This window comes from Fukomys damarensis, unplaced genomic scaffold (assembly GCF_012274545.1).
Source record: "Fukomys damarensis isolate Sample0158 unplaced genomic scaffold, DMR_v1.0_HiC HiC_scaffold_19, whole genome shotgun sequence".
NCBI classification, from domain to species: domain Eukaryota; kingdom Metazoa; phylum Chordata; class Mammalia; order Rodentia; family Bathyergidae; genus Fukomys; species Fukomys damarensis.
Window position 1 is genome coordinate 41,279,112 of NW_022900931.1, and position 12,296 is coordinate 41,291,407.

The window sequence follows — 12,296 nt, forward strand, 5'->3', positions numbered from 1 at the left end:
GAGCAGCCGGTCCTCAGCAAACACGTACTGAACTTTACCCCTCCAGTCCCGCAGCTCTCCTGACAACTGTGGTGGCATTGGGGCCGAGAGCAGGATCAATGGAAAAGCGCAAAGGGAAAGTGAATTAAGAAGCTTGTTATCAAGGTGGCTGGGGACCATCAGTCATAGTAGCACACACCTGTAATCCCAGCACTCTGGGAGGCTGAGGCAGGAGGATTACAAATTTGAGCCCAGTGTGGGCAATTTAACAACTGCGTGAGATCCTGTCTCAACAGAGAAATAAATAAGGGGTTGGGGATGTAGCTGCTCAGTACTGCAAAAAGCCAAAACAGAAAAGAAAGGGTGGTAGGTGGGTGACTGGGACAGAAAGCAGAGGAGCAGGGAAAGGGTCCCCTCGGGGTTCGGCAGTGGACCAGGCACTCAGCACTGGGGAAAACACCCAGAGTAGGAACCCAGAGTAGGGGTTGGTTTCCCCGACAAGCCACGTGACCTCCAGCTGTGAGTGTCCCTACACCGAAATCGTTGGACTCTGTCCTCTTGGTTCTGATCCAAGAACTCCTAGGCCCGACTGCAGCCATGGATTTTTTTATTCGTCCGACAATTCTGTGTCCTCCTCCACCACTTCCTGCTGTCCTTCCTGTCTGGTGGCGTCCTCTGAAGCACGTTCCAAACCAGGAAGGAAGAAGGGGGCTGCTAAGATGGACTTTGTGAATTAACAAATACTCAACTGGCCTTTAACAGAATGTGTAGACTATTTTGTGCAATATGTAGAATTTCAGAGAAAAAGTCCCTGTTCTGAAGTGCCTCTCCTACGCAACTGTCTCCCACTTCTATCATTAGAGTGTCTATTTCTCCCACGTGTCCTTTTATTTTGGCTTTGTCTTCTCTTCTTCTCTCTTCCTTTTTTGTTTTTTCCTTTTTGCCCTGGGGATTGAACCTAAGGCCTACACAGTGAACTACATTCCCAGCCCCCTTTTTATTTTTAATTTTGAGACAAGGTCTCACACAGTTGCCCAGGCTAGGTTTGAACTTATGATCCTCCTGCCTCAGCCTCCCAGAGCACTAGGACTACAGGCGTGCGTCACCACACCCAGCTATGTTTGTATTTTTCAAAGGAATTTACACATATTGTGATATATATAAAATAAATCTGATTCTCTAGAAGGAATTATTTTCCCTTCACCCTTCTCTAAGCAGTTGTAATCTGAAGCAGCTTTCCCATTTGAAAGAGTTGTTTCAGAAGTGACCACCTTCTCTTAAATCTCGTTAGGCTTACAACCGGTCCTTTCTTACATTTTCATACATAGCAAATCAAATCAACCTTTTTTTTTTGTTAAATTACAAAACAAATGCATGTTTGTTATGACAAAGTAATCAGCTAGTGGCACACACCTGTAGTCCCAGCCCTCTGGGAGGCTGAGGCAGGAGGATTGCAAGTTTGAGCCCAGGCTGGACAATTTAGCAATTGAATGAGGCTCTGTCTCAAAATTTTTTAAAAAGTGGGGGGGGGGCTAGGGATTAGTTCAGCAGTGCCGCCTCCTGCCTCACAAGTGTAAGGTCCTGAGTTAGATCCTCTGTACCAAATAAATAAGTAAAATAAAAGGGAGGGCTGGGGATATAATTCAATGTGAAATCCCTGGGTTCAACCCCTTTGCCCTTGATTTCCCCCTCCACATCGGCTTTCCGGCTTGGCTGCATTCCAGATCGTGAAGGCTTTCCTGGACTACTCGCTGTTCCACCAGCTGGCCGGCCACCAGGGCGTGTGGTTCCCCTACGAGCTCAAGGCCATGGAGCTGATCGCCCACCTCCCCCTGGAAGGCGAGGCCATCGAGATGGTGGCCTACGTGGCGCACGTCCTGAGTCACATCAAGTTTTTCATGGGCCACCTGGACCTGGCCATCGAGTTAGGTAAGGGCTGGCGGAGCAGGCGCGGGAGGAGACTCCAGGACGAAGGCGGAGCAGCCAGGGGTTCCTTTCCTCCTAGGCTTCCGAGCTCAAAAGATGTGGGCCCTGCTGCAGAACCCCAACAAGTACTGCTCCGTGCTGTGCAGACTTAGCAGCTCTCTCCTGCTGAGAAACAGGTATTGACTATGGGAATCTGGCCGCCGCCCTGCCCTGCCCAGGGAGGGAAGACCCGGAGAAGAGCAGCTGGGATGGAGGGTCCGGCCCCAGTCACCCTGGCGTGGAGGACCCCGACAGAACACACAAAGCCAGTGGGAGATGGACGCGTCGTCCTGAGCGGGTAGGTTTGCAGTTTGGAGGTCTGCTTATGAGCTGTATTTGGAGCCAGATGTGGTGGTACACACCTGTAACCCAGCCCTCTAGGAAGCTGAGGCAGGAGGACTGCAAGTTTGAACCCAGCCCGCACAATTTAGTGACTTACGGAGACCCTCGTCTCAAAAAAAAAAAACCAAAAAAAAAAAAAAAAAAAGGCGGGGTGATGCAGCTCAGGGTCATCTCCAATACCGGAAAAAGAAAAAGAAAAGTTGTATTTGGTTCTGAATTACTGGACCGGGCCAAGAGCAGACCCAGCCCGGACATCACCCTCTGTTGACATTTTTAACCCCGCACTGTTTTTCCCGCAGATACAAGCAGCTGATCCCAGTGTTGCAGTCGCTGTGGCGGCTGTCCTCGGAAGAGGAGCACATTTTCAGCAAGGCGTATTTCTACTTCATGTGCTTGGACATTATGCTTTACTGTGGTGCGTGTGGCTTTCGGACGTAAAAGCACCGCAGGGGCCCCTGCGGGATGTGAGGAGGCCGCTGCGGGGGACGGAGGAGCTGGGAGCCTGTGCAGCTAGAGGCGGGTGGAGCGGCCGAGGGGCTGGGCAGCAGGAGCCGGGAGGCCCCGAGCAGGAGGAGGAGTTAAATCTGAGCGCGGGGCCCTGTGGCTGAAATAGGTGGTGCTGTCTTCCTAGCTGCCTTTTGCGGGGGTATTTCATTTGTAGCAGGATGGTACTTAGGGATTTCCAGCTTTGGGATGAAGGGTTGAACCGCTGCTGCTTAGAGTACCAGGCCCTGGTAGCTGTTGGTGATTTGGAAAACAAGTTATTTCCTGACAGCTTTCAAGTGTCATCAAATAGGCAGCCCTCTGTATACCTATTAGACCAGAAGAACAGCTCTGCCTAGTGGCGCACACCTGTAATCATAGCACTTGGGAGGCTGAGGCAGGAGGATCCCTGCAAGTTTGAGGCCAGCCTGGATTACACAGCAAGACTGTCTCAAAAACAAAAGAAAACAAAACAAAACACCACCAGACGAACTAACCAGGAGGTTGTTTTCTACACACATGACAATGAAACAGGATACACACATTGCCACCAGGGGGCAAGGCTGGAAAGGAGAAGTCGCAGGCTACCCGAAGGCGACTTCTTTAGACTTGGGTCAGGTCTGGTGGTTTAAACCCTGCTCCTCCCGGCCTGCACTTGGGAGCTGCGTCAGATACGCGCGTAACTTCCACGGCAGCTGGGCCACAGCCCCACACAAGGAGGTGGCTGTTGGTCCCCTGAGGGTTCACAAAGTAACCGCAGTGGTAAATTCCCGGGGGCAGTGGGAGCCCCGAGGCCAGAAGGAGGAGCGCCCCTCACCTGCCACAAGCTCAGCGCTCTCTCGCTCTCTCTCTCTCTCTCTCTCTCTCTCTCTCTCTCTCTCCCCTGCAGGCTTCGTTTACAAACCGTTTGAGGAATGCCTGCAGTTCGTCAGCCTCCACGAGGACAACACCATCCTCCGGTTCCACAGCGGAATCCTCCTGGGGTTTTACTCGGGCCTGGCTATCTGGTAACGGTCTGTTGGGCATCACTTTGTTCCCCAAGGGAAAATGCTGCAGGCTGAGAAGTTCCCTGAAAAAAAAAATGTAGAGAAAGGAAAGTGTCTGTAACGTACATCTGAGACAGCTAGAAGGTGCCCGCATAGATCATGTGGGCTAAGAAGGAAAAGCCCGCGGTGCAGACAGCCTCGTCTACACCCACAGCCCCTCTGCCTATGGACGCCCCTAAATCCAGGTGGGAATCATAGCAGGCGAGAAAAGTTGCAATTGTACCGAAACCGTAAACCGTACGGGCTTTTCCTTGTCATTAAACAACACAGTGCAAGTGCTGTGTAAGTAGCCCTCGTGTGGTACTGGGTATAAAGCGATCGAGAAGTGTCCGGAAGTCCGGGAGGACGTGTGTCAGCTCCGAGCGGACGCCGCCCCTTTGGGTGGAAGGCCCTGACCACATCTGCGGGGTGGGCACCTGTGCAGGAGTGTCCAGGGGTCCAGGACTCGATTCTGAGGCGTGCTGGGGCTTGAAGGGAACGCGTACGGAGCAGCCCCTGCCTGCCCACACCCTCCAAGGTTGAAGCCAGGGGGAGACAGTTGGTGGAGCCGATGTCGGAGGATATGGCTTCTCTAGAACCGGGGTCTCTGCCGCCAAGGCAGAGGTCCGTGCTAATCCTCCTCGTCAGGGTGAGGAGAGGAGAGATGGGTCCTGGCTCCTGCACCTCGCTGTCTCTCCCCGAGCCGCCAACCAGCCCCATCTATTGGCTGGAGACAGTGGGGCGAGGAGCAGACCCGGAGCTGCTGGGGACCCCTCGCGTGGACGGCATCTTCAGGCACCTGCACCCCGTGAACCCACAAAGCTGGGCCTTCATCCTTTCCCCCGCTGGGGTTCAGACTCCAGCCCTGAGGTCTGTGTGAGGGAGGCAGCCCATCGGCGAGCTGCGCCGACTTCTCCCCTTCCCTGTGGTGGTGCAGGTACGCCAGGCTGCAGGAGTGGGACAACTTCACCAGCTTCTTCAGTAAAGCTAAGAGTCTGGTGACACGGAGAACCATGACGACCGATTACTACGCAGGAACTGTGAAGTACGTGGAAGGGCAGGTCCTCCACCTCCAAAGGCAGATCGAAGAGCAATCCCACAAGGCCCAGGACAGCGGGGTGGAGCTGCTCAAGGCGAGGCTGCCCTCCCTCTACCCCGGGGTCAGCGTCCTTCCAAGGACAGAGGGGATGCGAGGCATCAGAGCAGGTTTTGAGACAAACCACCGGAAAATTAGGAAGAAGAAAAGGAGTGTGGCCCGTTACTTTGCTACTCAGAAACCACTACATTGATTGCTTGACGGTGGTACAGGGGTGAACCATGAGCCTTCACACTGAACCACATCCCCAGCCCTTTTTTATCTTTTATTTTGAGATGGGGTCTATCTCAGCTGCTAAGTTGCCCAGGCTAGGCTCCAACTTTCAATCCTCCTGCCTCAGCCTCCCCAAGTGCTGGGATTACAGGCATGCACCACCATGCCTGGCAGCTGGCTCTCTTTCAGGAGGTAGAAATTCTTGGGTTATATACAATATTATTGGGTAAAATGGATAAGAGTAAATGTCACTTGCTTAAGATGGTAACTTGTGAGAAATTTGAGATATGCTTTGGTCCATGTTATTCAGAAAAAATATTTCTGACAAATTACACACGATCAACTTTATTCCAAGTTGCCCTTTTCCCTTCAATAACGTGCGCATTGCATGTGACAGATGAGTCGGCCGTCATTAGCACTTTTAAATATGGACTGAGGACTAGTAAAGGCAGACTCAATTTTTGGCCAAATTAATACCTAAAAATCCAGATAGATGAAGAGCAGGTGACTAAACCAAAATGCATCTTTATCTCATGAGTAGTAAAGTGGTAACGCTCACCTATCCCCAAACAGTATAGGTTAAAAATATGACAGGTGCTGCTGGGATCAGAGCAAAGACAGTAAACCATTATCTTGGAATCTATGAAAACTACATGTTTTTTGTTTGTTTGTTTGTTTGTTTGAGACAGGGTCGCACTATGTAGTTGAGACTGACCTGGAGCTCACTATGGAGCCCAGGCTGGTCTCGAACTCACGGCGATCCTCCTGCCTCAGCCTCCCGAATGCTGGGATTACAGGCGTGTGCCACCCCAAGCCCAGCGCAGTTTTGCTTTTCATTCAAGAAAGGAGTAGAGGGCGGGAGATTTAGCTCAGTGGTTCTGCCATCTGTCTTGCAAGGGCAAGGACCTGAGTTCGATCCCCGATCCCCGGTACCAAAAAAAAATAAAAAAAAAAAAAAAAAAAAAAAGAAAGGAGTAGAGAAAGGCTGGGTGTGGTGGCACATGCCTGTAATCCCAAGGCTAAGGCAGGAGAAGCCCAGTTCAAGGCCATCCTGGACTCCACAGCAAGACTGTCTCACACACAACCATGGGCTCAGTTGTGATCAGGTGACATTCAGCACCACGTTTGTATTGCAAGACATCATTTATTTATCAAGTTAAAACTTATCAGAAGTATTTGCTCCTCTTGCAGAGCACTCACAGAACAAGTGACTCACAATCCAATGAATAAGGGATGAATTAATACACATGTGCCAGATTAGTCAACTTTAATTTGGGGGAAATTCTTAGTCATTATTGCTCCAAATATTCTGTTGCTTCCTCTCTTCTATGGTGGCACACGACTGTAATCTCTACACTTGGGAGGCTGAGGCAGGAGGATCACGGGGTCTGCCCCTACCATGGCCCTTCAACTCTCTAAAGTCATCCATTTGTCTCTCTCTCACAGGCTGTCCTGTGTCCCCACTGTTTGGGTACATCCAAAAGTGGTTCTTTTCTTCAGTCAGTGCAGCTTTTTACTTGGTGCTGGGTCCCCTTGTAGTTTCCAAGCCCCTTACATGCAGAGCTGGCAAATGCTCTTTCTCCGATTTTTCTTTTTCTTTTTTTTTTAATTAGGGAATACTTTATTAGTTTCTGTAACCAAACCCATGGAGACTGGACCATACATATTAAGTTTAACGTTTCTAGACCAATATGGCTGTTAATTTCTGTACAGTGCCAACTCCTCACTCCAATTTTCAACTGTTAACTTGTACCTTCTGTTTTGATAATCAGCAGAAAGTGTGTGTGTGTGAAATGTCGCTGCAGAGAAGCATGGGTGGGCCCTCGCACCACAGTCCTTTGGGTGGGCTCTGGAAGCTCGCCCACCTGACATTTGTCATTCTGTCTCTAATACTTATTTCTCTGTAATGTAGTTTCTCACTTGATTGTTTCTATCCTTAAAATGCTTCCAGATCATCTGTGGAGGAAATAAGTATAATTAAGGGCTTCCCGGCCAGGTGTGTTGCATATCTGTAATCAATCCTACCACTCTGGGAGGCTGAGGCAGAAGGATTTCAAGTTGAGCCCAGCCTGGGGAACTTAGTGACTCAGCAAGATCCTTTCTCAAAATTAAAGAGAGAGAGAGCTTGGGGACACAGCTCAGTGCAAAGACCCTGGGTTCAATGCCCAAAGGCCACACACACACACAAGTCTGATCATAGTTTTGATTGTTTTCTCTAGAACCTGGAGAATCTCCTGTCTCAGAACACCACGGGCGCCGTGTTCCACCCGCGGCTCTACCACATGATGGCCTACGTGTGCATGCTCATGGGAGACGGGCGCAACTGTCACCTCTTCCTCAGCAAAGCGCTGGAGATCTCGGAAACGCAGGGCAACGTGCTGGAGAAGAGCTGGCTGCTCCTGAGCAAGGTGGGTGCCGCGCCGGCCCAGCAGTTCTGAGGGCTTCCACTGACATCCTGGGCCGGGGGCCTGGAGACGAGGAACTAGGTGCCGACCACGCTGGAGGTCGCCGAGTCCACGACCCAGGGCAAAGGAGGAGGCGCACTCTGAAGGCCCGGGCTCCCGCGGCCCTTTCTTGCCGTGTCCGCGCGTGTTCCCCGTCGGAAGCTTTTGTAAGGACGCTACCCCCCCAAGGGGCGTTCTCGTGACCCCATCACTCCATCACCTTCCGGGTCAAGTTCCGTCCTGTGAAGACGGGTGCGGGGCCGCCCCACTAATGACTGGAGCAGTCATCACAGGCCACGCTGCATCTCCCTGAACGGGCTGGCAGTTTATGGTTCAGGTTTGTGAGGCTCCTCGGCCCCTGTACATTGTCAGCGGAATCCCTGTGGCACAGGGTCTGCCCCTCCCCATGTACCTTACCACTGTCCACTCTGGCCGCCATTTGTTTGCAAGCCCTTCCTCCCTTTGCCGGTGTGACTCCTCCAGAGCAAAGACCGGTGCAGCATGCTGGTAAGCACCTGTAATCCCAGCATGTGGGAGGCTGAAGCAGGAGGCTCTCAAGTTTGAGCCCATCCTGAGCCACTTAGCAACTCAGTGAGATGCTGTCTCAACATTTAAAAATTAAACAGCCTGTGCATATAGATCAGTATGAAAGCCTTGGGTTCAGTCCACAATACTTCAAAAAAAAAAAAAAAAAAAAAAAAGGCCAGAATCATGATTAGCGCCCACCAGCCTTATATTCAGTATTGTTGACTTATTTGTGTTTATTTACATAAGGAAGTGCCCGAGTCCTAGTGTGGACGGCAGGCTTCACTTTTCTCCGTGGATTCTGCCTTGCTTCAGCATCTGGAAGAGCGCCGGGTAACCTCTGCCCTCTCCTCCTGCAGGAATGGTGGTACTCAAACGCGGAGCTCATGGAAGACCAGTGGCTCCACACGGTCCTGACTCTTCCATCCTGGGAAAAGATTGCCTCGGGCAGGGTGAGCATCCAGAGTATTCAAAAAAACAAGTTCCTGATGAGGGTTAATATCCTGGACACTCCTTTCTGACGTTTCATGCGAGAGAACGCACCTCTCACCTCGGTACCACACAGCTGTACAGATGTGGGCCTTCCGGTTGAAGTATCCTAGTTCTTCTGATGTGAGTCTTTTACAGGCTTGAAGTATATGTATATCTGAAGCGTAAGAAACAGTGGCTGCGTCTTTATTTCCCACACACAAAGGCAAGGCTGTGGAATTTCCTGGCGTCACTGTGTTTCACGGGGAGTGGGGACAGACGCAGTCCGTGTCCTGTGGGACCGGCTCGGCCTGGGCACCAGGGAAGCACCAGGCTAGGAAATCGGACAGGAGGTTCCTACAAACCCCACCTCAGACATACTCAGCGCCTCTGAAATCCTCTTGCAGCGTCCTCACTTCAGGGCATGGTTGTGAATATTCACTAAGATAGAGGGTTTTTAAAAAAAGTGTTGAAAAGTACACTGTACCATGAAAGAGCATCAGTGCCAGACAGATGACTGAATAGAAATAAACCCATCAGAATTGTCATCCCAGAAGCCGCACACCATCACATGATGCTGCAGAGAAGTCTCTCGCTTTTGACTTCGCTATCCAGCCTATTCAGTTTCTCATTGAATCATCTAACAAGTTACTATGGGCCAATCATTAGCTAGGTACCGGAAATTAAGATACAAAGACATAAACAACATTTTTGGGGGGGCAGTACCGCTGAGCCACATCCCCAGTTCTTTAAAAACTTTTAAACTTTATTTTGAGAGAGGCTTTTGCTTTTTCTGAGGCTGGCCTTAAACTTGTGACCTTCTTGCCTCAGCCTCCTGAGTAGGTGAGATCACAGCCATGTGCCTTGACACCTGGCTAAAAGAGAATTGTTTTTTTTTGTTGTTTTGTTTTGTTTTGTTTTTTTGGTTTTTTGAGACAGGGTCTCACTATGTACTTGAGACTGACCTCGAACTCACTAGCCCAGGCTGGTCTCAAACTCACAGCGATCCTCCTGCCTCAGCCTCCCGAGTGTTGGGATTATGGGTGTGTGCCACCATGCCTGGCTGAAAGAGAATTCTTGACTATAACAAGTTCATAGATCCACCAGAGGAGACAGACACGCAACTCTCACTTGAGCTGGGCATGGTGGTACACACCTGTAATCTCAGCACCTGGAGGCCGAGGCAGGAGGATTGTGGTGAGTTCAAGGCTAGCCTAGGCTACATAGTGAGTTCAAGGCCATCCTAAACTATATAGCAAGACCCTGACTCAAAAAACAAAACAAGCATAGCCCAGTCCACTGGGATGCAACAGGGCCGTGTTCCATTCATACAGATGGTGAAAATCATGTACAAACCCAGACACGCCCCCATGGCTGCAGCACCCCTTACAGCAGGCATTGTGGGCAGGTCAGTGCCGTCTTCATAACGACGCCGTACATCTCTTCACAGACACAGCTGCAGGCCCATACTTCTCTTCTCCCTGCGGAGCCCGAGAGGTTCAAGTGTCAGAGGCAGCAGCTGCCTGAGTCTCTGAGCCTGGCCTGTCCCAGCACCTGCACCTCTCATCTGCCAGCCCTTGGTCCCCACCCTGGCCCTGCCACCAAGACACCGGGCTTCCCTGCTAAACAGCTTCGAGCAGTCAGAGGTTTTGCTCTCTGTAGCCTGACCTAGTGCTGCCCTTGGGAATCAGATAAGTTTAAACTTTTGCTCCCAACCCCTTCACACCTCTCTGGTTCTCTAGAGTCTGTGCTTTGCAAATGTCTCCAGGTCTTTCTGTTTCTCCTGCCGTCACCTTGTCTTGAGATCCTTCAGCACCGTGATAATCTTTCTTAGAGCTATCTATGTATCTAGTTTTTTCTCACTGAGTTTATTGGTACTTTTTAGGTATACAGTACAGTTACATTCATTATTGGGATCTTGTACCTTTACATGACAGGTGTTGGTTCTCATTTTTTTCTATCTAGTTTTTTGAGACAAGGTCTCACAATGTAGCCCAGGCTATCCTTAAACGTGCAACCCTCCCGCCTCAGTCTCCCGAGAACTGGGATTACAAGTGTGAGCCACTGTGCCTAGTTCTCTTAAATATGAATTATGGAATGGCCAGTCTGGAACAGAAGAGCGCTTCTTTTCTGTTTTGTTTTGTTTTTTTGAGACAGGGTCTCACTATGTAGTTGAGATCAACCTGGAACTTACTATGTAGCCCAGGTTGGTCTCAAACTCACAGCGATCCTCCTGCCTCAGCCTCCCTAGTGCTGGGATTACAGGCATGCGCCACTGCGCCCAGATCAGAAGAGAACTTCTACTCCTTTTATTCTACCTAGAACATACTTATTAAAACTAAGGCGGATAGGCCAGGGATTTAGCTCAGTGGTTCCACTGCCTGCTTTGCAAGCGCAAGGTCCAGATTTCGATCGATACCCGGTACCAAAAACAAAAACAAAAATTAGGTGGGACAGGGATTTAGCTCAGTGGCTCTGCCACCTGCCTCGAAAGTGCAAGGTCCTGAGTTCAATCCCTGCTACAAAAAAACTAAGGCACCTTTGCTTTTTGGGTGCAGTTTTTGGAGTCATTGGACGACATATCGATAGACTGGAAGACAATCCCAGTAGGTTACTTACTATCTGTGTCTTGTCCCTCCCCTATAAATGGATATAACAATAAAGGTTAAATACCACTAACCCCTGGCCTGCACCCACATGGCTCGCTTTCCTTCTTTAGAGAGCGCTCAGCCAGCATAGAGGCTGAGGCAGGAGGATTGCTGTGAATCCGAGGCCAACCTCTGTCAGACAGTAAGTTCAAGGTCAGCCTGAACTATGTAAATTAGAGAGAGACCCTGTCTCAAGACAAAACAAAGCAAAAAAATCATTAGGCAGGGCGAGGGGTGAAAGAGGAAGGCGCTAAAAAAAGATTGAAAATGTTTAGTACATGTCAGCTCCCTGTGATAAAAAGAATCACTGTGAACTGCAAACAGGTACTAATAAAGAAAATTCTGATTAACAGAAAAATCACGGTGTGACACAAAAGAGGACTCCAGCACTGCTTCAGAAAGTGGCCAGAGCGATGGGGTGCATGTGGTTGAACCGAGGGGGATTTACAGCAGCGTGTCTTTCACTGTAATAATTAAAAAACATGTTTTTAACACCCACAGTATTTTTGATCATACCTGGTACTCTTTATCATACGATCCAGCAGTTTTGCTCCTTGGCATTTTTTCGGGAATTTAAGATTATGTCTGCAGCGAAAAACTGCGCACAAATGTTGATAGCACCTTTGTGCTACTCAGAATGCCAGCAGGTACGAGGGCGGTTCCTCCAGACGGGAGTGTCACTCAGTGCTGAAAACGGACAAGCTGGGAAGGGGTGAAAAGAGGCAGGCCGAACCTAGATGAGCGTTACTAAGTGAAGGGAGCTGGGCTCCGACCGCACGACAGTGTGGAGCAGCAAAAACCAGGGCCAGCAACTCGGGTTGTCAGGGGCTGGGGGGAGGAGGGACAAAGAGGAGAAACAACTTTTGCATTTTCATTAGCAGATGTTTGTGATACATACTGAATACATTCCTCATGAGGTGTTGATAAGTATATATCACTTTAATCCTTTCTACTTCCTTTCCCACCTTTCTGCTCGCTCCATCCCTTGATCCCCTTCTCATTTGCAAGAGATCTATCTCCCTGTTTCCTATCTATCATTTCTTTTTTTGGTACCAGGAATCGATCTCTGGTCCTTGTGCTTGCGAGGGAGGCCACTGAACCGCTGAGC

The 12,296-nt window shown here is 50.0% G+C and overlaps 1 protein-coding gene across 7 annotated transcripts in view; it reads left to right on the forward strand.

The window, feature by feature from the left end:
* Nucleotides 1–12,296, forward strand: part of Adcy10 (adenylate cyclase 10) — a 68,525-nt gene that overhangs the window by 46,803 nt on the left and 9,426 nt on the right. For 5 of the 7 annotated variants that reach the window (XM_019208919.2, XM_019208921.2, XM_010633952.2 and 2 more), the window contains 8 exons: nucleotides 1,704–1,908; nucleotides 1,985–2,081; nucleotides 2,586–2,701; nucleotides 3,659–3,776; nucleotides 4,732–4,927; nucleotides 7,323–7,511; nucleotides 8,432–8,524; nucleotides 9,991–10,257. In XM_019208919.2, coding sequence (XP_019064464.1) covers nucleotides 1,704–1,908; nucleotides 1,985–2,081; nucleotides 2,586–2,701; nucleotides 3,659–3,776; nucleotides 4,732–4,927; nucleotides 7,323–7,511; nucleotides 8,432–8,524; nucleotides 9,991–10,212 — 1,236 coding nt within the window. In that variant the 3' untranslated portion in view covers nucleotides 10,213–10,257. Of the gene's footprint in view, nucleotides 1–1,703; nucleotides 1,909–1,984; nucleotides 2,082–2,585; nucleotides 2,702–3,658; nucleotides 3,777–4,731; nucleotides 4,928–7,322; nucleotides 7,512–8,431; nucleotides 8,525–9,990; nucleotides 10,258–12,296 lie in introns of those variants that run through there. The other 2 variants (XM_010633953.1, XM_019208920.1) reach the window with 2 other exon arrangements.